The 26205-nt window shown below is 39.5% G+C and overlaps 1 protein-coding gene across 8 annotated transcripts; it reads left to right on the forward strand.

Annotated features, from left to right (window-relative positions):
* Window positions 1-566: 566 nt before the first annotated feature.
* NFE2L2 (nuclear factor, erythroid 2 like 2) lies at window positions 567-25365 on the forward strand. Of its 8 annotated transcripts, none has more exons than XM_027678471.1 (5): window positions 567-629; window positions 19560-19829; window positions 19994-20089; window positions 20783-20962; window positions 22984-25365. In XM_027678471.1, the coding sequence occupies exons 1-5, from the start codon at window positions 600-602 to the stop codon at window positions 24190-24192; spliced, it is 1785 nt and encodes a 594-aa protein (XP_027534272.1). In that variant the 5' UTR covers window positions 567-599; the 3' UTR covers window positions 24193-25365. The 8 variants fall into 8 exon arrangements, with proteins under 8 accessions (XP_027534272.1, XP_027534275.1, XP_027534274.1 ...); XM_027678474.1 differs by lacking the exon at window positions 567-629 and adding an exon at window positions 892-977; XM_027678473.1 differs by lacking the exon at window positions 567-629 and adding an exon at window positions 1224-1245.
* The last annotated feature ends 840 nt before the right edge of the window (window positions 25366-26205 follow it).

Below are 26205 nucleotides of genomic sequence, written 5' to 3' on the forward strand. Positions count from 1 at the left end.
GCTGTTAATACGTGTTGCATATTTAATAGCTGGAAAAGCCAAAAGGTTGACAAAACGTTATCAGGACCAGTGACATTGCCGCTCTGAGAGGGACCTCGCCCGGAGCTACCAATTCCGAAAACTCGTGTGTGCCGAGCCCCAGACCTCCTGATTTCTGTTTTGGCCGGTCCGGTGGCCCGCTCGGGTTCCCCGGCCCAGCGCACACGGGGCTGATCCCGGGGCTCTGCTGTCCCTCTGGGTCCTGCCGTCCCGGCAGTCCTCCTGCTCCAGCAACGAGCTCACCGAGCACGGGGCTCCCGCACCTACCGGGAACACCCCGAGCAGGGGCTGCCCGCGGGCCGCGGCACCGGGCTCGGGCGGCGGAGCTGAGCGCGGATGAACTTCCCGACGCCGCCGCCGCCGCTGCCGGGAAAGCCGCCGCCTCCGCGGGCCCCGCGGGCGCTGAGTGGCTGCGCGGCCGGGCCGGGGCGGAGCGGGGGGGGCGGCCGCCGGTCCGGCGCGGCCCCGTCCCCAAACAGCGCCGGAGCGAAGCGGCGGGCGGTGTCGGGCCAGCCACCGCCGCGCCGTGCCGGCCTCCCCGTGCGCCGCGGCCCCGCGCCATGGACATCGAGCCGCCGCCCACCGCACAGGTAAGGGCGGCCCGGGGATACCCCGGACCCGCCGCCCCCCGCGGGTAGCACAGCCCAGCCCCGCCGGTGCCGGCCGAGGGCGGGGCGCGCGTCACGCGCCCGGCGGAGCACGTGCGGCCGCCCCGCCCCCGCGGACGTGCTGAGTCACGGTAGGGGCGGGGCCGCCGCGGCCGGGCCGGGGTCAGCCAGGGCTGCCCGCAGCCTCGGGAGCGGAGGGGCCGGGAGGGCGAGACGGGCCGGAGCCGCCCCCGAGGGAGCAGCCGGGGCGGCGCCGGAGGGGCTGGCTGAACCGGGCGCAGCCGCGCGTCGCTGTCCCCGCGGGCCCGGGCGCTCCCGCTCCGCACTCGGGTGAGTTACGCGGGGTCCCGCTGCTGCAGCCCGGGCTCGTCCCGGGCTGTTGCACAACGACGCAGCGCCCTGGGACGGCTTCGGGTTCGGGTCAGCCCCGCACAGGCAGCCCGAGGAGCCCGGGCCGGGGGTCGGTGAGGGGCTGCGGCCGGTGCGCCCCTCGCACCTCCGGCCGCTGGGAACGCCCCTCCGGGGACTGGGCACAGCGGGGCGGGCCGGCCGTGGGCTCTGTCAGGGCACATCTCCTGGAGGCTCGGGAGTGTTAATGGTTTGTATTTAGTGGCTCAGAAAGCTTTTCTCTCGAAGCCCGGGGAAGTTCTGAACCGTTGTGTTGCAAACTAGTTGCACAAGAGCGGGGCGAATAACTGAAAACATAATCGAACTCCATTTTAATTTTATATAATCATGTTTTTTTTCGGCTTTTAAATGGAAACCTTATCAACAGTGTTAGCTTTAAAGAAGTAATACTTAAAACTTCATCTCGATCTGTTTTAATTCTTTTAATACTCCAAAACTAAGACTCTTGTGTTCTGATGATCTTCCAGTGTGGGTTGGTACAATATATTCTATGCCGTGGAGTTTCTTTTAACATTGTTCAGGTTATATAAGTGGGTATTTCCTACAGGTAATATCACTTTAGCAGTATTGGATATACTTTTTTCTGTTCAACGGACACAGTTCTTTTCCGTCTTAGGCTCTGCTTGGCCCATCTGTTTTTCTAGCTGTGTGTGGCACAGCCATGACCACTTTGCCTTCTTCTCGGTTTCTTGGAAAATACTGTAGCAAAAATCAGTTTCTTGGCCTGTGCTTTGTAAATACCCTGTGAATTTGGTTTTGCCTATATTATCGAGGCACTTCTGTTATCATTCCTGAGGGACCATTGACAGACCAATTCCTGTGTACCTGCTTTTCTACCTTCTTCCTCCATCAACTGTGACTTCTCTTCCCAAAACCTTACTTTTGTTACTCATTTGCCTGCTTTGTCAAACCCTTTCTACCAAGCCGTCTGTTGCAGTTTTCCTGAGTTCAGCAGCTGCTGGCTTCTTCTCTTACAGACCTAGCCTGTAAAGGCACTGTGTTCTTTAGATAGCAAATAATCATCATCTTTGACGTATAGTTTTAATTGTATTTATTAAATGGAAAAGTTATGTATCCTTTCCCATAAAATGTTCACTCACAATGAGCAACAGAGAGCACAGTCTTCATTTAGCCCCTCAGATTTTGCGAGCCAACAGATGGGGAAGGATTTGTGCGCTTGTGCAAGTACAGTACAAGCTCCTAGTTTCTATGTGCCTGGTAGCAATTCTCATAGCAGTAAAGGTGAGTGTGAAGGACTGGAACTGTTATAACTCCTTAACTAGAATGTAAAATCACCACCTTCTGCTACACACTTCTGTGGGAGTTAGCAGTGCTATTGCCTGCAATATTCTTGAAAAGATATTGCCTTATTGTACACCTCTGCCTGGAAATAGGATGCACCTCTGCATGCAGAGGTGAAATAAAATGTTGCCTATTACATGTGAGGAACATGGACTTCAAACCATCCAAAAAAAAAAAAGAGTGCAATGGAACCAGTGTCACAATGTTTCAAATCACACATGCAAAGGCAGGATGTAGTAGCTGTTCTCTTCAGTAAATTTGAAGTTATTGAAATGGTTGCTTGTAACCTTGTAAAAAAAAAAAAAGCTCAGCAAGTTCCTCTCTTACTAGGTTTTAAGCCTCACACCAATAAGAGAGGAAAAAGAATTCCCTTTCCAACACAGAAATGAAGTTGTGGGTTGCACTTAGGCTGAAGTAAGACTGATTGTGACAACTGGCAAAACAGACAATAACTGAGTGTCCGTGTAAGTGTATCTGTTAGGGTTTTTCTACCTAGAGAACTGTCCTGAAGAGTCTCCAGCTCAATTAAGTGTGATCTCTTCAGTGTAAAGGGCTCTAATGAGGAACTGCACATACTTTTTTTCTTGACATACTGCATTAGATTGTCAAGTGAGTAGATTTATTTTTTATTTCCCATAGCCTATCATTTCCACATGAGGTAGATTCTGCAGGCAAGTCAAAGAAGTACACCATTCAGGACTGGCAACAAGTTATTGCTTTTTGAGTTGGTTGGTTTTTTTGATAATGAGGTTTAATAACCTTGTTGAATAGGAATATCTGATCAAGGTATCTGTAAAAATATCTATTTATGTATCTATGTGGATAAATTTCAATATAAGAAAACATCCACATTTCTGAGCGTATTGTTATCTGTCAAAATGATGGATAAGTTTGGAGGAAGTAGTGAGAGAGTATCACAAGCACTTTCTTAAGTAAAAGTGATTTATTTTGACCCTCCCAATTTTTCTGTGTTCACCTTGTGATATCAAGCTGTACTGGTAGAGCTTTCTTTCCTTCAAAACTCACAAAAGAATATCTTTCGTTTAAGCCAGTGTTAGATATAATGCAATGTAGTATGTTTGGCCGAAATGAATGTAGTCTAGTAGGAGCTGATCATGTCAATCTATTCAGGAAAACAGCTAATTGGATGTTATTGTTAGTGTAGTAAATATCCATCATATGAATCCTGTTCTGTAGTTTCTCTTTCAAATGTGCTAAGAATTTACAGTTGTACTGGAAATCGATGGAAGTGCAAGTTAATTGTCTCAGAAAATCTGAGATTTGAAGAAGTTTGTTGTTAGCACTTGAAGTTGGAGAAGAGTTTGGCTTTGAAAATTTGTTGGGAAATGTTTGTAAGAGACTAAACTGTGACAAAAAAGAATATCCAGTGTAAGCAGAGGGCAGCTGGATGCTCTCTGTGCTTTAAAGAACTTGAGACATTTTTATAGCACTGTGTGGGTGGTTAGGAAAGTTTGTGTACACTTCCCAATAACGTTCATGAGCAAGAATAAATTTTGCCTTTGTCTCTTACTTTTTTCTTTTTCTTTTTTAATTAAAAAAATAGAGATGGTATAATAGTCATACTGAATAAGAATGCAACAGGTTATGTATAGTCCAGAAAGACGAGGAAATTACTGAAAAAGTGTCAGATTATTGTATCTATTGTTGCACCTGAATAGCCTTTTGTTTCTTTTACTTTCTTTACCTCTTAAATTTGCAAATCAGAAAAATACCTGTTTGATAGATATTGCTATTTCTGTGATCCTGACTGAAATGAATATAGCAATAGCATCTTGAACATACTTTGTTAAAAAAATCTGTGATATCTTTGTGGAACATGCTGGGCTTTGTGAGCGGATGTTGAGGAAAACTACAAGTGGAAAGACTTAAGTGAAATATTTGTTCTAAGTAAAATCAATTCATACTATTCTTTAGTTGAATTTTTCATATATAGTTGTAAAATTTTGTTATATTTTATCCTTTAATAGAACCAAGAAAACCCAAAACAGCAAAAGCTGTTGGAATTTATCATTGAACGTTTTTGCAATGCAGTAGACTTTTCAAGGAGAGTGAAAATAGTCAATTGCAGGTTCAAAAAAGGGTGAGCTTAGGGGAGAAAGAGGTAATACAGAAAGTTCAGCTGAAGATGCCAGTAAATGATGCCAGGTGTACCCATGCTTGTAACACTGGATGTGTGGTTCATCGGGAAGAAGGAATTAGATTGATTCTTGTATCTCGAACATTACTTTCTTTCCCCCCCCCCTTGCAATTATAAAGATACGCTTTAAAATGACTAAACCATTCACTAAAATTAGGCCGCTTTGTGTGATGTATTTGCAGTGATTGTCTTGGCTGAGGCTGGTGCGGTACAAGTCCAGGCAGTAACCTGTTGGGCATGAATTAAATATTAATCCCCTGCTGCTTGAGTTGGCAGTGCTTGAGTTGCAGCCAGCAAGAAGTCCTGCAAAGTCTCCAGGTTAATCACCTGGTTAAAGTTTGCCTTGGCCTCCATCTCATTCCAACCCTAAGTAACCTATTATTTTAATATAGCACATTCCTAGAGAACTTGAAAGAGTTTGAAGTCTGTTTAGTTTTCTGATACAGTATATTATACCAAAGTTAAACTTTGTGCCACAGAATACAGCTTTAGGTGAAGGGGAAAGAATATGACATAGTGATCAGATTAGTCCTTTTTCAGCAATAAACTAGTTTAATTGTTTTTGAAAACACTTCATCTGCTACCTATGCAGTCTTGTTATATAGACCAATGAAAAGTCATGGAGAAGGAGTTGGAAGTCATGGCTTTGAATTTGTGTTATCCAAGGGTGACTGATATACAATGAACTGAAATGCCGCTCAAGATTGTTCAACTGTAATAGTTTTATGGCATATTTGTTTTATTGAGGTAAACAATTAAACCAGCCGGTAAGAACTGAAGCCAGCAATGCTATCTGTGGTGGATAAAACTGCTGAAAAGCATGGAAGGCTTATCTGAAACAGATACTGGCAAATACATTTCAAGTAAAGATAGGCATTGTGTACTTTCAGCTTTCCTACCCCGTAACTGCCTTCTGTACGGGAAAAACAAGGCTAGTGACAGTCACGTTGGCAGCAGCAAGAAGTCAATTGCTCTTATAGCACTCAAGGTTTTCTAAACTATAAGAGCAGTATTACTGCTCTGTGAAGCAAGTGCAGGAACAGCTCTGTCTCTGGGTATTTTTTTGTTTCAGTGATTTTTATATATGTATTTCTTAGTTTTTCTTTACAACTTTTTAAAATAAGGAAATGAAAAAATACATTCCCTAGCAGATTGTCTTCGTTTAATATTAGTTTTACCTTGACATGCATATGTCAACATTTCAAATAGAAGCAAAGTGTCTATTTCAAATAGAAGCAGAGTTTCTCAGAACCATCCATTTAAATTAAATATTAATTTGGCACCATACATTTATCTTTACATGCTGTTGTTACAGACTGCTTGGTTACTCAAATTAATATTTAATTTAAAAGTGTTTAATTATTGCTTTCGAGAAGAGCATTTGTCTTCATCCTATGAAGGATCTTCTGTTATCTGTCTTTTGCCATTTTGAATTCTTGGTGAAGTATTTGCTCTGCTTTCTTTAACTGACACGTTGATTTTTTGAATGTTATGTGTCGATACATGGGCTTTGTGTTTGCCTTTTAATTTTTTTGTTAATATTCGCTCTAAAATAAACGTTTTGATACGTTGTTCACAGAGATCTTAGAAAGCTATTAGGAGATAATAAGAGTGCTAATTACTCAAGTTAACATTATTTTACCAGCAGAGTATAACTGCTGCTCAGTAGTATATTACTAAACCCTAGCACAAATATTCATTGGCAAAGCTCCAGTAGGATGGGTATAGCTAAGAAATAATACTTACGTGAGTGCAATTTATACACTACAGATCCACTTGAAGTTTTTCATTATGTCAGTTCAGATTTCTGATTTTGGCCTGATTAGTTGCAGTTTTTATACTGGGAAGAAGGAATATACAATAGTGTTTATTTTTAGCAAAGTTATTTTTAAGGTAAATGACTATTTACCTTACTGTAAATGACTATTAATTGACAGGTTAACGAAACCATTTCAAGAAGTATACCTTTGTTGTTAATGCTATTGCAGTACTGAGAGAGTTGACTCCACCCTACCTTGTACATGCCTTGCAGTCTTAAGACTTTTAGTCTCACTTCTGCAGTATTATTATGAGCAATTTTATTAAAAAAGAGAAGAGAAAGGAAAATAAAGTTCCTTTAAGATTGATGTTTCAGCAACAAGTTATGTAAGACCAGTTTGAAACCATCTCTTTAAAACCTTTTAAGGAAATATCTTCTGCTTTGCTATGAAATGTAAAGATGTCAACTTTTCCCTCCTTGTCCCCACCTCTCTCTTGCAGTTTCAAAGTTTTATTGCTGTTTGCTGTATTGATTTTATGTGCTGTCTCTTGTAATTATAACAAAAATTCCACTCCTGGAGACAGCTTGGAAAACAAAGTTTGTGTATTTGGGAAATTGACTCAGAAGGAGCTTGGTTGATAGCGTGCCTTTAAGAGCAGGTTTGTTTTATGATTAAGGGTGTGTCTATTTGCTGTGTTTGAAATTAATACCTACAAAATGTCGAAGCAGTGACTTTTCAACAGCTGAGTTATGTGAAAAGCTGCTGTGACTTTGATTTGCTTCCTGGTCAGGTCATGACCACCATTTAGTTGTAAAGAGCCAAGATAGAAAGATCCTGGGGGGTTTTGTTTGTTTGAACCCTTGTGGTAAAATTAATATCTTCCTACCCATTGCTGTAATTGGAGTGGAGCAATTCCTGTACTGCTTGGGCTGTTGGAAGATCCACATTTAGAATTCCCAGGCAGCACGTGGTCATTGCAGGTCTGCTCCCATGTAAGATGGCCAGTTCTTCTCTCTGCTCTGCAGCTGGGCATCTGTATGTGGACACTTGATCATTCCTTTTTTCTGCCCTTAGGAACTGTTTGTTTGGGTTATGTGCTGTTGGGTAAGAAGACTGAATTTTGTTATAAATCAGGGTATTTCCAGTTAGATTGCGTGCAGTTATGTGACCAGATGACACAATCATCTGGGTAGAAGAACAATGGGCAGGAGAGGGTGGCAGGGATGAGTGGGTGGCTCTGAAGGTTGGTGCAGCTCAGCTCAGATGAGTGAGCTTTTCAGATGCTTCATGGCCAGAAGGAGAACAGGGAGACTGTAGCAGCAGAGGTCATACAAGACGTGTCAGTACGAGTATTCCACCCCAGCTTGTTACACTAATGCTTGTCTTCACCACTATGACAGTAGTCACTGATAAGCCTGCACCAGTGCAGATAATACAGTCATTAAGTGCCCTTGAAACAAATGTACTGTAGACCCTGATGCAATCTGCTATGAATTATTTGACATGAGATGCATGGACATGTTTTCTGTTTTATAATACTGAATTATATTCACGCTTGGTTTTATTTTTTCTACTGTAGATGAATCTTCAGCAGATCTGTCTCAGCTGAAGAGTTTCTGGAAGATTGTCCCGCTGATATTTGTAAAATAAATCAAAAAAATCTGAGTAGACTTTGGAAGCAAGTAGGATTTAAGATACCTAAGGATGAAAATGGAAGTCAGTAAAAAATATAATGCTAGTAAAATAGCATAATATGAAAAACAGAACTTATATTTGAAACTAAACCGTGACTTCTAACAGCTGGTCTTCCAAATTATTTAAATTGAATTCTTTGGCTATGGAAATGCACATCATATTTATGTGTCTCATAGATGTGTAGGTTGTAACAGAGAATTACAGCACAGTGACTTCTGATACTGTGCTTTCTATTTTGGTTTTAGTATTTGAACTAGAATATTATCAGGTCAGTTCTTTAATTAGTATAAGTTGTTGTGACTGAGTGAAATGTTGTAGTGCCATGGAATGTTTTATGGCTTGATTTGTGATCCTTTATCATCTGCCACTTCAGGAATCTAGTCTGCACTGACCACTCTTGGGAATCCTTGCTCAGCTGATAAACAGTGTGCACATGTCTAGACATCTCTCAAAGTTTCTTTTCGTTGGCAAAATGAAGAATGGAAGCCACTTAAATAATGAAACAGTTGAGTGCTTTAAATTATTCTGAAAAACTGTTACTAAGGTCAGAGCCATAGGATTATTTTAAACTCAAAATGAAGCTTGGGATGAGAGTTTTTGGTAAAATGTGGACATATGTGGCAGAGATGATGAACAAGGTCTTATAAAATGCAACTAGTAATAACAATTAACAGTTCATAGCTGAGTCAATGGGCAGTGATTTACCCTAACAGGATCTGTCTTTCCGTGTCTGAATTAACTGTGTTATAGAGAAACTTTAGAATCTTGCAATTTTTTTACTGATAATTTGCTATAATCTCATTTTTTCCTAAGTATTTACTAATACTTAGTATTTTAGTATATTGGTCAATAGAAAACTGCATAAGATCCAAAGCTGATGTTTTCTTTGCATTCCATATTTTTCTTATTTTACAAGTGGTCTTAACATTTTTGCTCAACAAATTGTTTCTAATTATATCTGGAAAGCAAAATATTCTGTAATGCCTTCTACTAGAAAAATCAGCTATAAATGCTGATTTTAGAAATGATCTGCTAAATATAGTGTACTGTAATATACTTGCAAATTGGATGCCTTCCTCCCCCTCGTATTTAATATTATCATGCCTGCAGTATGTTTACTGCTTGTGGATGAGAAAGGTATATTTACATGCTTATTATTTGTGGCAAATAGTTGTGTTTTGGCTGTCACAGGTGCTGGTAAAGTGTATGAGGGGTCATATGTCAGGGAATGGCCTCTGCCTTGATTTCTTAGGTACATCTACCCACTTAATCAGAAGGCTGAGAGAGACATCCTTGTGATAATTGGGTGTGTGGGCTATGAGTGTCCTGTATACTCCAAGGGGACAGACACGGAAGAAGCCCCAAGGGAAATGGTGGGCAGTGGAGGCTTTTGATTTAGATGGAAGGACACAATTACTGGTAGTTGAGTTTTGCAGTTTCGTTGTTCTTTTGAGGATATTGACAATTACTTTGGTAAGAAGTATAAAACTCTGATTTATGCCTTGGAAGATGAATTAGATCCCTTTGCTTTCAGAATGTATAAATTTAAAAGTGAGGGCTGGTTTGCATCACACAGACAAAGCTTTAGTTTTGTACCCAGTTGTTGTTCAGTTCCTCAGTGGGTTTACCTTTTTTAAGTAAAAGCTGTCATTGTGTACAGAAATGATAACTTATATGTGGATGCCTGACACCTTGGCCCTTCTTGAACTTTCTGATTTAGTTGTTTAACTTTACAGGACCTTCACGTGGAAGAGCTTCCTGAAACCTTTGTGGGGGCTGATGACTTTTAGAGGCTTGCTTTTTGCTGAGAAATGTGTGAATTACAAGTGCTTAAGACAATGAGTAAAATCTACCCTTGCCTCATTGGAAAGACAACTCCCACATACGTAATGGTGTGGCTAGAGGAAGGGGAAAAGCTATACAAAGTCCTTTCATGCAAATTAAATAACGATTTCTGTGATGTTTCATGTCAATTTAGGGAGAGTGTTTTTGGTCATCAGTGCACAGATGAATGGTATTATTATTGACTGAAGCTTTTTTGTAGTATGTCACTAATGAAGGCTGTTCACGTTGTCAAATAAACCATCTAACCATAGATTACTTGTTTGGAAAGATACTGTCACCACAGTGAAAATGTGCCCCTGGGTCTCCCTTTCTCCAATCTGTTATGATCCTGTACTGCCCGGTGGTGAGCAGTTGAACAGCAATGTAATTTTGGCCTTATTTCTGGGTCAGGTTTTTTTCTCCCCTTTTAGAAACTAAATAATCTTTCTAATTGTATTAGAAGTTGAACACTTAAAAAAATTCACCCTGCTTATTTAGTCAGAACTATGCACTGACACTGAATTCCCAGCATTATCTATATGAATTATGTATGTGAAAAGAGCACATTAATTGCAAGACTGACTCACAAAGGTGTTTTAACAGCTGTGCCCCACAGACTGCAGTGGGAACTGAGTATCTACATACTCTGCCAGATGTGGGCACATCACAGATCTGCCCATATCTGGAGCAAACGCTATTCCCTGCAATATAACCGTATTCTTAAGTTTTTAGGCTTGAGATTGTGCTCTAGGCTGATTTGTGTGGAATTTCCTTGATGCAGCCTTACCAGGTAGATGTCTGTGCTTCTGAAGGAGGGCTGGTAGATGTGTGCTGGCAGGACATGTGGTGAACCTCATTGCTTTCTAACCCACCCAGACACTCTAGTTGCTTACTGCTCTAGTTTGTCCATGAACAACAAAAACAAAGTAAGTTGCTTGTGAGATCAGTGAGGTGGAACTTGTGGAAATGTGCTTCTTGTAGTCCTAGAGCACAGCAGTTTCCATGTCCAGGCTGTAATGACCCATCTGGTGCCTGTCCCTGTAACTTGCCCAGCCATCAGCAAAATGCCAGCTACAAATGGGGGCTTTACAGTAATATCCCAGTGTGGTGAAAATATGTGGTACAAGAAAGATTCTGAATAATCCTGGAGAATATTTTTACCCTCAATCAAATACACGGTTTTCATGTTTGGTTTGAAACGTGCTTTTCTAAAAAGTGTGAAATCAAAATAGTGGCTATAATAGGTTATAACCCAAGGTTAATACAACCTAATAAATGTCATTTGCAGTTTTGTTCGGTTCTTTCCTCTGTTCCTATGTTCATCTTTTCTTGCTTCCTGATTTGTTTCATTGGACATAGGAATGTGCTGTAATTTGACTGGATCGTGTTTCCCAGATGACTGAGCCATTATTATAAACAAGTCCTCTTGTGGATAAACTAATGAGTATCCTGTGGCAATGTCCACACAGAGGACATACCTGGCTGACTACTGCAGGATAGCTTGAAGATACTCATTTAACAGGTAACTGTTTTCTAAGTACTGTAGGTTCAATATAGAAAGTAAATTGGAACACAAAGGCTTTTGTATTCCTACAGTTAAAAGATCAGTATTCTACTTACATTATTTGTTTACATATAGGGATTTTTTATTGTATAAATGACGAAATTCAGTAAATGCCTATTGTATTATGATGCAGTTTTAACTTGGGAGGAAGAAAATCAAACACAGATAAAGCCATTAAGAAGTCTACTTCATTTCAGGAAAAGCTGGTCTATCTGAGATGGCTGCTATTTGAATCCTTTCAAAATGGAGTTATGTGGTGCAGCACATGGAGATTAGACAACAGCTAGAAAGTCAACTGCAACAGAATCACCCACTTTACTTGCTGAGGCAACACAGCAGTATTTTGTTGATGTATCAAGCATGTAAAAACAAATAGAGAGACTAACCCTCTCCTAGAAAACAATCCTGTATTTTTGCCAGCCTCCTAATTTCATTATGCAACTTGTGTAACAGATTGTAACTTGAATATATATTAACCTTGTTTGCTTATTGACTTAATAATTTTGTAATGCTGCTGATGCAAGATAGAGTAAAGAGTAAATAGCTCTGTTAAGCTGAAACAGAAAATCAGACTTTGAGTAGAAGGAACCACAACACTACAACCCAAATACACTGTGGAAAAGTGAAAATTGGATTACCAATTAAGACTGGAAAGGGAAGAACAGAACCCATCTAAGTGAAACAGCAAAGTTCTGAAAACATGTACGAGTCATTGCTTTGGATACTGATGTTCCAGAAGGCACTCCAGGATGTCAAGAGATTTAGGACTAAGTTTGAAGAAGTGACATGACACCCTCAGCCATTTTTGGCTTGTTCTTAGCAGTCAGGGTAGCACTTGAAAATATGGGCATAGTTCAATTTATTCAAGAAAAATTCATTGTCAGCAGCTCACCATGTTAGACCTTACCCTGTCTTTTCCTTTCAGCTGAAGCAGGGGAATTTGGAGCAAATACAATGCATGATAGATCTAATCCTCAATACTAGAGGATAACTTTGGAAAAATCGGGTATTAGACAAAGAAAATAAGTGCCAGTGTCAGAAATAAGATTTTGCTTTCTGTAAGCCATGCAGATGAGACAGTCTTTTTGGTTGGTTGGTTGGGGTTTTTTTTGGGGGGGGGTGATTTTTTTTTTTTTTTTTAAAATATTTTGAGGCAGGATGAGTCTTGGGCCCATTCAGCCCCTCTGTATTAAACTGTATTATTATTTTAAAGCTACCATCTATACTATGTATTGATTAAACAATTTAGAAAGCACAGATACTTCCAGAGTATCTGAGATTGTTTCATGTTCTGTCTTCTGCAAAAAGATCTGCAGCACTGAGCAAGAATCCCCTGATCGGTTGTACCATAAATGGTCACCTCAAGGCAGACCAGATGTGGTGGGAAAAGGATATATATATGTGTTTCTGACTCCAGAGATTAATGAGCTAGAGAGGAGAATGTCTCTCCTGCTGCTGTGCCCCAGGCTGGAAGGGAGTGCTGTGAGGCTCTTGCACACATTCCGTGTTTTAAGGAGTAGCAGGGAAGTAGGGATTGATTGATTTTGCAGAAAAAGAGAAAACTTGCCAAAGTGAAAAAGTAAACTGCTTTATGTCATTCCTTTTCTTTGCTGTCTTTCTAATGAAGGTGTTTTTCTCTACCTGCTATGGTCTCGCATTAGGATTTTGCAGCTTTTGGAATTGAAATAAAGTTAGTACATTAATGACCATAAACAGCCTACAACAGCTATTTTTTTCTTGCAGTTACAGTCTTTCTCATTTTATGTTCTTCAGGCTTAAAGAAACTTGTCTTTTCACTATTATTGGAGAAATATAAAAGGTATATGTTTTCCCTGGCAGTTTGGAAAGTTTGCTTGCCATAGGGTGTATGTAAGAAAACCATCTTGTTGAGAGCTTTACATACCTTACAGATGTAGCCTTTGTTGATACCATTCCTGGAAGGTGCTGCTTCAGGTGAAATACATAAGTCATCCACCTCTCAGAGGAGATGTTTCTGGTGTGAGGGTTGGGAGAGTGGGTGAGTAGTATCCAGAATTGTACTTCTAGCCAGGCAGAGCCTCTCCCCATTTTTGTCAGAGTAATGCCCAGACAAGGCTTGTAGTGAAGCTTTCTTAAGAATGCTGGACAATCCAGCCAAGGAATTTTTCCACTTATCTAATTTATAAGAGTAGATCCTGACAATTTGGCATTTATTAGGAGAGCATGCTGGAATACAGTGGGAGGTACAGTCTGAAATATGAGATGTATGTTAGGAGAAAATAGCAATTTGCCTACACACACTTAACATTTCAGGAACTGATCTTATCTGTCTCTCTTGAGGCAGCAGAATGTCCAAAGACACATGGTCAGCATAGACAGTATATTTTAACAGTCTTATTTATGTAGACGTGGAGTGGAAATTCTCTTGCAACATCAGTTCTTTAAAGCTAGGGCTTTTCAACTCTTTTAGAGTCCTTTCTTAGGTAAGTTAGCGTGCCAGGGCTTAAAAAGTGTTTCCTGATGCAGGCATCCAAAGACTTTAGGGCCAGGAAGGGCAAATGGGCATCAAGGAGCAGAAACAGGCTGGTGTAGTGTTAAAACATACTGGTTTAGTGTGAATCCAGTCACACCAATAGTAAGTGGCACAGGTATGAAAGACAGAAAAAAGACACCCCATTAAACCCAAAAGCACTGTGTTTGCTCCCTGATTGCCTGGAAGGTCTTGGTGAAGAATGTGGGACAGCAGACAGCTCCGCAGGGCAGTCGGGGATTTGACCTTGTGTATTCACAAATCACAGGTTGCTGTCACATGGCTTTGTTTTACAGCTGTCTGCTCTGTCACGCTTCCAAACCCTAAATTCAGGCACCTAAATTTGCTATGGTAACCCTCTGCCCTGCAGTGTAGATAACTTCTGCCATTCCCTTTTCTCCATTCTTCTCAATTGTTTTTAAAAAGTTTTGATGTTGGGCTAACTTCATCTGCTTTCTATGCTTTCTCTCAAGCATGAGACTTATGTGTCCAGGATTTTTTTCTGTAATTATAAGCTGTAATCAAGTAACTTGCCTTGAAAAAGATTTAGAAAACCAACCACTAGTTATGGTGATGACAGAGATCATCTGAAAACATTAAATGATTTGTAAATAATTCTTAAAAAATACTTGAACAAAATGGGTTCCTCCAGTGAATAATGAGGGGAAGACGTTCAGCTGTTGCTTCCACTGTGCTTTTCTTAAGTAGTGAGATGTGTCAAGCTCCTCTTGCACTTGCTTTATTACTTTATGGCCTCCTTTTCATTCTTGCCTTGGAGTATCTCAGGTCCTTGATCCTCACTTCGTACACCTTTTTTTTGAATAAAGCAAAAATGTAAGGTGCTTTTCGTTCATTCATTTGCTTTCTGGAAAACAAATAAGAATGGAAGGATATTTTGCCATGTCTGTTTCTGTAAGTAAGGTATGGGAGTGCTTTCCTGCTCCTCATGGGATGCTGGTCTGAGCTCCTTGCTGGATGCAATAGCCATTGTTTCTGTTCCTCTTTCACTGACTCACGCTGGCATGTGAAATCATCTGTCTCCTTGGGGTTAGATGCTAACGGATCACGGGAGAGGAAAATAAATCCTTGTCTAGTGAGAGGTTCTGCTAGTGTTATCCCAGTTTATATTGCAAAAGGCACGACTTTAAGAAGTGAATGCACAAACCCCACAATGTGCTCTGTATTAAAGGGATAGCTAGTAATGGGTTGAAGGTGCTGTCTGAGATAACAGATTGTTTCTCTGCTGACACTTGGGCTGCTGGATCGTTTCCATTCTACCAGTGCTACCTGTAAATGGATTGTATTCCAAACAACACCAAAACCAGTCAGATAAACGAGACAGGAATAAAACAAAAGATTAACATTTTGTTTAAAGCACAAAAGTCAGTCTATGGAAGTAACATGAAAACAGGGTCGCTTTCCTTTGTTTACCCTTCTGCAAATGTTTGCTTAGGAGCAATAAGAGTTAATTGTCAAACTTTACAATGTAGTCAGAGATTTTCTCATAAAATGTATAACAGACTCTGCCCAGATGGTAAATGCTGATATGTAAATCCAAAACATGAAAATTTCCATTGGGGGCCAGATGGTGGCTTAATGTGAATTGTTTAACATTTATGTTTATCTTATTAAAAGTGCCTTTATATGTCCAAACTAAGCTATCACTGTGATTGGAAGAGCATGTCACTAAATGAACAGAAAAATCAAACCATCAGTACAAGGCACCTCCTGCTTAAATGGATCATGGGAAAGCAAAGCATGTCATCTGTTGAAAAGTTCTTTTTCTGCCTACAAAGTTATGAAGAAAATATAACCAAAATTAAATCACTCTCTGCTTGGGGAAAATGTTAAACCCATATTATTTTCCCAGAAGTTAAAAATGTTGGACAACAGTTATACCCATGTTGAATACCGTAATGTATTTCCCCTCAGTGTAGGTGTTGGTGTTCAGCTCTAGAGGCGAGGGGGAAGCATTGTGGCTGCAATCCCTCCTGGGCGCAGGCCCTTCCTCCTCCAGGGGAGGCCTGGCTCGTCCTGCGGCCTCTTGGCTCTGCCAAAGCCATCGTTTCCTCTGATGCAATTCACGGAGTTGCACAACGGAGGAAAGAACAAGTGGGCGCTTGTGGAGTCTGTCACATGAGGCGGGTGCCTTTGCAGTAAATGTGTGATATTAAGGGAAGTGGTTAGCATGGCTCTGAAGGGCAGCAACAAGCCCTGGGTCAGATGAGTCTTTCACAGGACTCTCTGTGCACGTGTTCCAGTTTAGATGCCAATCTGTGCTCACTTGTCCCTTCAGATGAGTCTTTCTGAAAACAGCACATGTTGAGGCAACTAAAAATCAGCAGGTAGCTCTTGCACAGGCAAGAAGAAAAACACCTTTTAATAGCTTTAGTTTAAACACTCCAGACATCAAATACACAGTTACTTTTGGGATGCTTTCCCAGTAGAAGGGGAAAAATGCTTCAGTAATAAACTTAGAGTGCCCGCCTGTGTGGATACTTGTGTGTATGTGTGTGATGCTGTTCAACAATGCAGAGAAATAATTTAAAGAGGAAGGTTGTGGGGAGGCTGAAGGAACAGTATTGCAAAATGTTTGCTTTAGACTGAAAGTTTTTTTAAGAGTTCTTTGCCATTACCTTATGCTGGTGGTTGTGACTCACTCCTTAATGAATCACTGGTCAATGTTGACTCCGTTAACTTTGACCTGAGGCTTTGGACTAACGCCTAGAATATTTTTTTTCTTAAAAAGGGCAGTATTACTAAAAGCATTGGCTGAAATTATAGATAAGTGTTAAATGGCAGGTTAATATTTAAATCAGTGTGCTGTTTGATACTACGTATCAGCATACTGACCAGAAGAATGCTTCCTCCATGTAGCCTATTTAAGGCTGAGATGTAATTACTTGAATTGTTATTCAAAGTTAAGGCTAATATTGCTGTATTTATGTAGAACTTTTCAAATTGAAAATAGGAGGGCTCCTTTCCAATTACATGGTGATAATAAAAAAAACCCAACAGCAAACAATAAAACAACCCATGCTTTTGGTTTTTAGTGCCAGAAATACAACAACTAAATAGAATAAAAAAAGATGCTCCCAAGAAGCATCGCTCTCCAGGGTAGAGCACATCACTGTTTGGCAAAGCTCAGCCTTTTGCCAGAGATAAGACATTGGCCTAAATATGGTCCCTTGAAAAATAGTGACAGGAGCCAATCAATGCTGTCTAAGTTGTCAAACAACAGCTCAAGATCCTGACAATCCTGATAAGTACGGAAACATATTCATTCAAAAAAGAATCCTGCTTGCTGAATTGACTGCTACACACACACAGAGGCAGTGCTGTACAGCCACAGCAATTTCTTTGGTCAGCTGGTGTCTTTGGAGAGATCTCATCCCACAACTGAGGCAGCACCCAAAGCTACTTAACTTTGATAATGAATATTGCCAGTAGAATGGCTGAAAGAAGTAATAGCTGTGCCATAAGTTTTTGCACTAAGGCTACATGAATTTTCTTCTTAAGGAAAGTGTGTTTTGCCTTCTGTAGCTCTTTTTTTTCTGTTCACTTTTGTTTTACATGATTTAAACTGAAATTGAGCACCAATTCTGATATTTTTGTGCTGCAGTCTGTTACAACTCATGGAGGAAAACAGCTCTCTTAATTCACAGCTTTGTGCATTATACACACACATCTTTTGATTCACATTTTTAATGTTCCTTTGTAAATGAATAATTCAGAAGTGAGCCCTAAAATCCAGATCCTGCAGTTTTATCCAGAACATATTGCAAATGCTCAGAGACTAGGAAACAGTTTTGGATCTGCTGCTGCAGGAGACAGTGAGCAGCTGGTAAACTACTGGCCCTTAATGAAGCTATACCATATTGCAATATCTCCAATTACTGCAGAACTTAATTAGTTCTCATTTTACTCTGCCAATCTGGAAAGACCAAACGTTGTCTTGGGCAGCCACTGTAATTATTTCAGCTTCTTCATTGCTGGCCATTAAAGCTGAGTTTGGTCTCTCTCAGTAAGGTATATTAAATGGTTTTTTTTTAGATTTAGGAGTGCCTGCATTGTGTTACACCCATATATTTTATGTAACTACCCAATTTTATTAAAAAGTGATTTTTTTAGTTATTAATATAAGTCATTCCTGCCATATGTAAATATGAGTGCTAATGGTACAGAATTTTTAATAAAGAAATGAGAAAACTGAATTGGTTTGTTCAAATGTGGACTTGCCCTAAAGCTTTTTGCCATAACTGTTGTGTACAAGTGATTGTTTTGAATGGCAGCATGAGTTGGCATTCAGGTTATTTTGCTTCTTTATTTGAAAATAACCTTTAGAGATAATGGAATGTTTTAATTTGATATGATGGTAAAAAATTGTATCTTGGGTGTAGAGCTGCTAAGTGAATCAGAAAGGTTCTGTTTAAATGAAATGCACTGTTTGATGTATTATTTGTAGTGTGTTAGTCTGGTGAGGATGCCCAACACTGAACATTATTTTTATGTGCTGCCCCAAAGGGTAATTTTCAGCATAATGAAACATGACCTAAAATCCAAACTTCCAGGCACCAGATAAATGCTTGGCACTTACCATCTCAGAAATGTGGCTACCAAGTATTAAAATTCTGTATCAACAGACATACATATTGATAAGTTTTGAGTGTTATAAAGAAAATAGTCTAGACTTTAGCCCGTAAAAATATTGAATATTTGAACAGTAAAAAACCAAAACAGTCCACTAACCCCCTTGTCCCTCAGCCTCCAAAAAAAACCCTGATGCAATAAATTAAAAGTAATTGTAGCCAAAGCAAATAGTATTAACCTATTGCTTTTTCATAAATAGCAATTGAATTTGTCTTCTTAAACACTACAGGTGCAATGGGTAGCTGATTTCCAAGAAATTTAGGTCATTGTTAGCTGTCTGATAACAATGGACTCTGTAATGAACCAGAGGCCAACTGATTAACTATATTTGAAACCCTTTGAGCGCTGTTTATATTCAGCTACTCCAAACCAATCACATCTAGAACATCTAAGATTTAAATTACAATTTTTCAATAATAGTCTTAATAATTGTGTTTAGTGCTACAGTGATGTTACATCACTTGGTGTCTTTGAAACCACGTTATCCTCCAACTCTGAAGCTCTGTTCTGCTGATTTTTAAGGTTAATACCAGGATGGAACATAAATATTTTAAAATACATTTTGCAGTATGGCTATTTTAGTTACTTCAGAAAGCTGCCATCATGTTTTTAGTCAGCTTTTACAGTTTTACGAGATCATGTGAAAAAAAATTTACATGGTCAAACTTTTCAATTTCTCTTCTTTCCCCTAAAATGACTTTCTTAATGTGACACAATTCATTCTATAGCTTCATGTTTTCTATAAGTTAAAAAAGAATAATATATTTATCCTCTGGCTAGTTCCTGTAATACCTTACCAATTGTAATAAATTCTTGGTTTCCATGAGCCTGTGTGTGGGCCACAGAAACCAAACCATCAGTTCACACACTTCAGGAAGGTCCTATAGAGCCATATTTTATTTCAATAATTTTGTAGGATTAAGAGAATAGGACTCAGTTACATGAGTCTACCCATTTGACACAGAGGTTAGAAGCGTTGCTATTGTTCTAAACCAGTTCTGATGGGGAGGACACTTGCTTAAAAAAAGCATTTCTGTTACAGGACATGAACTTGATTGACATCCTTTGGAGGCAAGATATAGACCTCGGGGCAAGACGAGAAGTTTTTGATTTTAGTCAACGACAGAAGGAGTATGAGCTCGAAAAACAGAAGAAACTTGAAAAAGAAAGACAAGAACAGCTGCAAAAAGAGCAGGAGAAAGCCTTGCTGGCTCAGCTGGAATTAGACGAAGAGACAGGTGAATTTGTTCCTGTGCAGCCAGCCCAGTGCATTCAGTCAGAAAATACTGAGCCGCCAGTTGTTTTTTCACAGGTAAACTCCTATATGTGTTTGTGAGTGTGTTTAACCCTTTTTCCATTCACAGAAAGGCATAATACTAGTGGCTGCCTAAAATTAATTTGCATGTGTTACTGTAATGGAAGATTCTTCAGTTATTCAAAAATGCAGTGACCTTTTTTCATAACTTTCCTATTTAGACCACAGAGCCTTCAAAACCAGAAGCAGAGGCCTTGTCCTTTGATGACTGCATGCAGCTCTTGGCAGAAGCATTCCCATTTATAGATGAGAATGAGGTAAAAATGATCAATACAGCAATTTCATGGGTGGTCTTCTACAGGGTCAGTCTCATGTCTTTTCTGAGTGAAATTTGTCTTCAGCATAATACTAATTTGTGGTCTGATTGGAGTTTTCTCCTCAAGCTGGCTCCAGCTGGAATAAAGCAGTTTGGTAGGCTTGAACTAGTGCTGTGTTTGGAGGGAGTGGTGTGGTTGGTACTCCTGTGTTCCTCCCGCTTCCGAGTCCTGCAGCCAGGGCTCGGTCTGTCAGGCCAGCTGGTGCAGCCACACCAAGTACTGCACACAGCGGTCATGGGCTGCTCAGTTTCTGACAGTGAGCTCAGCACAGCTCTCTGGATTAGTGCCTTCAAGTTGATTTATTTCCATCTGCTGACCCAGACTATTTCATGTGTAAGGATAGGCCCTTCACCAGCCAGTTTCTAGATTTTTCCCCCTCCCCATTTCTTTCCTTAATATGAAAACATCTTTCGTGGGAATATTTTGATATTATCCTATTGTTTACAAAAAAAATGCTTTTCTTAGGAAATACCTGTCTGTTTGTTCTGCAGAAATGGTAAAACTCTAAAAACTAGATTTTTGATTTGGAAATGCAAATCTGTTTTTTTGAGTGGGGTTTTTGTGTGGTGGGTTTTTTTGTTATTGTTCTTTTGTTTGGCTTTTTAATTTTTATTTTATTTTATTTTATTACAGGTTTCTTCAGCTGCATTTCAGTCATTGGTTCCTGGTCAGATTGATAGCAACACAGCCTTGGTTTCCTCTGATCAGACTCAGCCACCTGAATCACCTGATCTAGTTCCACCCACTGATGCAGAGAATATGCAGAACATAGAGCAAGTCTGGGAAGAATTATTGTCCCTTCCAGAGTTACAGGTTAGTGTGATAAGCACCTGAAAAATGAAGCATAATATTTTGGAAGACTGTGGTATTTTGGAGAAGGCAGTACAATAGCATCTGAACAGATGGTGACTATGACTATTGTGTTGGATTCTACACCTATAGGGTGCCTATAACTCAATATAAGCTTTAACTTTTTCAAAAATAATATCTTGAAAAACCTGTAGAAAGAAGGAAATGAGTTGTTTATGGATAGGCCTTAATAAAACACACTCTAACTTCTCAAACAGAACTTCCTCATGTTTAGCAAGTCATTGTTTGCCTCTATATGCAACTTATTGCAGCGTTATTACATCGTTAAAATTTCAGCTGCTTAAAAATGGACACTTCTGAATTATAGATCTACAACAGGAATTGTTTTCACAAGCACTGTAATTTTTTTTTTTCAGTGTCTGATTGTGTGAATCATTTATGGTTACTTTTGCATTCACTTTTCATCTAAGGAAGAGGTTTTTTAAAGCTGATAATAGAACATGTATTTAGGTACATAGAAGAGTCAGGTATGTTTATATAAATGCTGCTTATATGCGTTCAGTAAGAGCTACTTATATAATGTACAAAATTTGATATTCCAAAGGAACAAAAAAGTCACTTTGCTAATACAGAGGATATGTAGGGGTTTTTTAATCCTATCCTTATATTTTTATTTATATTTTCTTTAGATTTGACTATAAATGAGAATAAATTTATTTTCAAATATGTTACTGTAGAATGTCACCACGCTCCAGCATTATGCTGCTCTACTTTATGCTGTCAATACCAGAGATGATTGCTAGGTGGAATGCCCATAAATCCAAATCATATTTCAAAAAAATAAAGTGAAAATTTGCAGGAATTGTGTTTTTTTCTGCCACTCTGCCTTTTCCCCTCACCTTTTTATATTTTTCAAATTTTTTTCTAGTTTCCTAGCCTTATTACTGTGGTAGGCTTAAAGGCCCCACATAAGTGGCAAAGGCAATTGGCTGTGAAGAGGGAGCAGTGATGGTGAAAAAACATTAAGAAACCAAAACAAAAGAATCTTGCAGTAATTCTGAATAGTAATTGAATAATTTTCTGGGGGAAAAAAGGTGAGATAATTAAATTGAGGGCATTGTCTTTTAGAAATTAAGTTTAGAGAAATAGAAAAACAGAGCGCTCACATTGAAAACCTTAGCTTAAGCCTTGAACAACCTCTGGTTAAATAATCAGTGGGTCCTGTTATTAAGAGAAACAGAATCATTTTGGTAATTGCCTAATTCCTTGGGGACAGCAGGCCTCCTTCTTTCAGCCTTAGTTAAGAAACTTCCACTCCATTGGAAAGAACGTTGATCTTGTAGCCAGTGAAAGCCCATCAGTGCAACAGTCTGATGCTCACACTGGTGTTAGCCAGCTTAACTAAAAGTATGTGAGGCAAGTTAATGTTTGCCAGGTTTCACATTAAGTACTCTTAGTTCACCAAGAATTACATTTCTCTGTGCTAAACAGCTGCTTCATTCAGTAAATCCTAAAAGAATCTTGGTTTTGAGGAAACATAAGATGAAACTAAGAGTCCTAAAAGTAATTGCTTGCTAGTAATGCTCATTAAGTCTCATTCAGGAATTTCACATTTACTGTACTCGTGCCGTTCCTAGCAGTGGTGCTTGTGAGAAGTTCAGACCGGGCAGCTCCAGGATCTGCACTAGCAATTACCAGAACAGGAGGTCTCCATGCATTTTCCCTAAAGCATTGGAATGGGTCTCTTCAGCAACTTGCTCTGAGTTTGAGATGTTCTACTCTCTTTATCTAAATAGATTTGTCCAGAACAAGTTGCTTTGTGCTCTTGTTTTGATATCTGTCGTCTTCCTAGATTGCCTCTCCATAGTACAAGTGTGCTGTAGTCATCTGGATTACAGCAGTGTTGTAATACCCCTTTTATGTGCATGCTGATTGCTAAAATATTTAATGTTTGGAGGTTATAGAAAACAAGTTTATCAATTGGAGATGTGTTTCTCAACTTCTCCCTTGCATTTCCCATCTAGTGTCTTAACATTGAAAATGATAACCTGGCTGAGGTGAGCACAATCACCAGCCCTGCAACCAAGCCAGCAGAGACGCACAACAGCTGTCATTACTGCAGCTCATTACGCGTGATGAAAAAGGATGTTAACTGCGGTCCTGATTTCCTGGATAGTATTGAGGGCCCCTTTTCCAGCATTTTGCCACCAGAAGACACCAGCCAGCTGAGTGTGAACTCTTTAAATGACACGTCCCCTTCAAACTCTGATTTCTGTGAGGATTTCTACACCACCTTTGTTGATACAAAAGCGAACGGTGACGCAGCAACAACAAACACTATCAGTCAATCCCTCGTGGAGGTTCTGAGTGAACCTATTGATCTTTCTTACTTCTCACTGTGTAAAGCTTTTAATGGCAACCTCTCAGGGACTGGACCAGAATGTAATGACTCTGACTCTGGTATTTCACTGAATGCAAGTTCTAGTATAGCATCGCCTGAACACTCTGTGGAATCATCTGCCTATGGAGATAAGACTTTGGGTTGTAGTGATTCTGAAATGGAAGACATGGATAGTGCTCCTGGAAGTGTGCTGCAGAGCAATGCTAGTGTGCACTCTATGCAATTCCAGGATCAAGTGTTTTCTCCCATGGGGCCAAACACTCAAACACCAAGTTTGCCATGTACAAAGACACCAAAGAAAGAACCCCCTGCTGCTCCCGGCTACCCCGAAGCTCCGTTCACAAAAGATAAACCTTCAAGTCGCCTTGAAGCTCATCTCACAAGAGATGAGCAAAGAGCAAAAGCTCTGCAGATCCCTTTTCCTGTTGAAAAAATTATCAATCTCCCTGTTGAGGACTTCAATGAAATGATGTCTAAGGAGCAGTTCAATGAAGCCCAGCTCACCCTTATTCGAGATATACGGAGGAGAGGCAAGAACAAAGTGGCTGCTCAAAATTGCCGTAAAAGAAAACTGGAAAATATAGTGGAACTGACACAAGACTTGACTCACCTAAAAGACGAGAAAGAGAAATTGCTTAAGGAAAAAGGAGAGCATGACAGGAGCCTCCGTCAAATAAAAAAGCAACTAACCACCTTATACCTCGAGGTCTTCAGCATGCTACGTGATGAGGATGGAAAGCCTTACTCTCCTAGTGAATATTCACTGCAGCAAACTACAGATGGCAATGTCTTTCTTGTTCCTAAGAGCAAGAAGTCAGGGACTAAACTTTGAAGGGCAGTACAGCTGGCTACTGTTCTTTACTATTTTTGTATCATTATCCTGATAGTTTTTACTGTGAGGTGGAATGCAGAATTAGGTAATATTTTTCAAGTCTATGCAATGATAATTTTAAAGTTGTTAATTAGTTTATGGAAGATGCAAGTGGAAAATTAATAGTGTAATGCAGATGGATGTATGCAAAATTTGTAATCTCACTTTTATAACAGATGTTTCCTTCTTATAGCACCACTTTGACTAGTTTCCGTATATATGTAAATATTTAAAGATGCCATATTTATATACTGTTCCTATCTATTGTTATATTCATAGATTTATTTGATATATATAAATGATTTTAGCCTTCTAAATATAATTTCTTGCAAGACAAACAGGTTGGCTTCTGATACTTTTTTATAAATATGCAATAGTGTGTTTCCCATTTTTCTTACACATTTATACTTGCTTTATATTTAATATATTATTTCAATTTAGTATAAAAGTTGACACAGTGTTTGATTTTGCTTTATCAGTTCATTAAACTTTTTAAACTCTACTTCATGCACATTTATTTCCCTAAAGAAGAGAAATCCTCATTAGTTTTCCAAGGCTAAGCCTTCAGATATGCACAATAACCAATTGCAGAGCCTTGTCAGCATTACTAATGCTTCATTCAACGTAATTTAAACTGTCATTTGGAAAGATCATATAACACAAAGTTTCAAGTCTCTGCTAAGTTTACATTTTTGTTTTTCTCTTCGAACACTACTTAAATTTGTGAGATCTTCCCTCTAAAGGCATTTAAAATCTGTTAAGACATTGTCAGCATTATGCCTTTTTCCAACTAAAATTTCTGTACATTTTAGAGTAATTCTTCTAGAAATACACTCTTGTGTCTCTGATCAACAAGCATCACTTGTCCCTGCTGTTACTTTGGTGCTTAAGGAAAACAGCATACTAGCTGTCAGCCAACTGCACTGTTTGGAATCTGTGCTCTATGAACTGAAAAGTGTTGTGGAGTTTAAATTATGATTTATAAAAGAATAAAAATTGGGCAAACAAATAGCATTGTTTTGTTTACTCTTGAAAGGAACTCACTGCACTTAATCATTGTGGATTTTTTCAGTACAAAAAATGCATGATTTGTAAGACACATTGATTGTGAACATTAAAAACCATATCTTCTTACAAAACTTCTAAAAGGCATGCTTAATCTGAAGCAAATTTTTTCCTGCTACTTATGCTCTATATCATTTTAGGAGTATTTTGCTTATTGCAGTATTTTACATGACTTAATTTAAGTAATCATAAAACCCAAGTTGTTTTGCAAGACCTCATGGCACATCTGTTAAAAAGAAGGACATGGAGATGCTGAGAAAGGGTAGAGTAGGATCCACAAAAATTGTTTACTACTACTATAGGAAAGTTTAAAGAGAGACATCACATTAGGAATCCAGCCTTCCATTAGCTCATTATTCACAAAGTTAGAGTAATGCTAAGTAAAATGATACAGTTGCTGGTGAGTTTAGTCTTGAGATTTTTATTTCCCAGACATTTTAACTGTGCTGGATTTGCATATCCATCAGAAAGCATCACATGACTGCACACAAAAGCTCAAGGAACAATTTTAGATTATCCCAATTCCATACTATATAATTTTTTTTTTAACCTTCTGAGTGTCCTCAACCCCCTGGGCAATTAGGAAGTACAGAAAGCCATAGTCCTGACAAGTATTATTGTGCCACAGGATGCTGTGGAAGGGCTCCTGTTTTCCAACTCTTCTATGCTGTTCGCTGCTTTCATGCAACTCCTCAGCGACTCCAAGCCCTCTCACCTCAACAGCAGTACTAGTTTGCAGCCAACAATTAAGTAGTTTTGTTTTTCACTGGATGCACAGAATTTCAGATGCCCTTTTATTGTCGGGCTGGTCCCAGTAGCATCACTCAGTGTAACTTCACAATCAGCTTTTATTTTTATTACCCCACAACCTTTGTCACCTTGTCATTCATCTTCCTGTCAACTCATTTA

The sequence above is a fragment of the Neopelma chrysocephalum genome, unplaced genomic scaffold, assembly GCF_003984885.1.
Source record: "Neopelma chrysocephalum unplaced genomic scaffold, ASM398488v2 Primary Assembly neopelma1_44, whole genome shotgun sequence".
In the NCBI taxonomy this organism is placed as follows: Eukaryota; Metazoa; Chordata; class Aves; order Passeriformes; family Pipridae; genus Neopelma; species Neopelma chrysocephalum.

Bases quoted from the DNA above. Each gene is read 5' to 3' on its own strand.
- NFE2L2 (XM_027678471.1), top strand. From the start codon at position 600: ATGGACATCGAGCCGCCGCCCACCGCACAG. The intron at 630-19,559 runs GTAAGGGCGGCC...TTTCTGTTACAG, and splicing joins AGCCGCCGCCCACCGCACAG to GACATGAACTTGATTGACAT. The intron at 20,090-20,782 runs GTAAAAATGATC...ATTTTATTACAG, and splicing joins CATTTATAGATGAGAATGAG to GTTTCTTCAGCTGCATTTCA.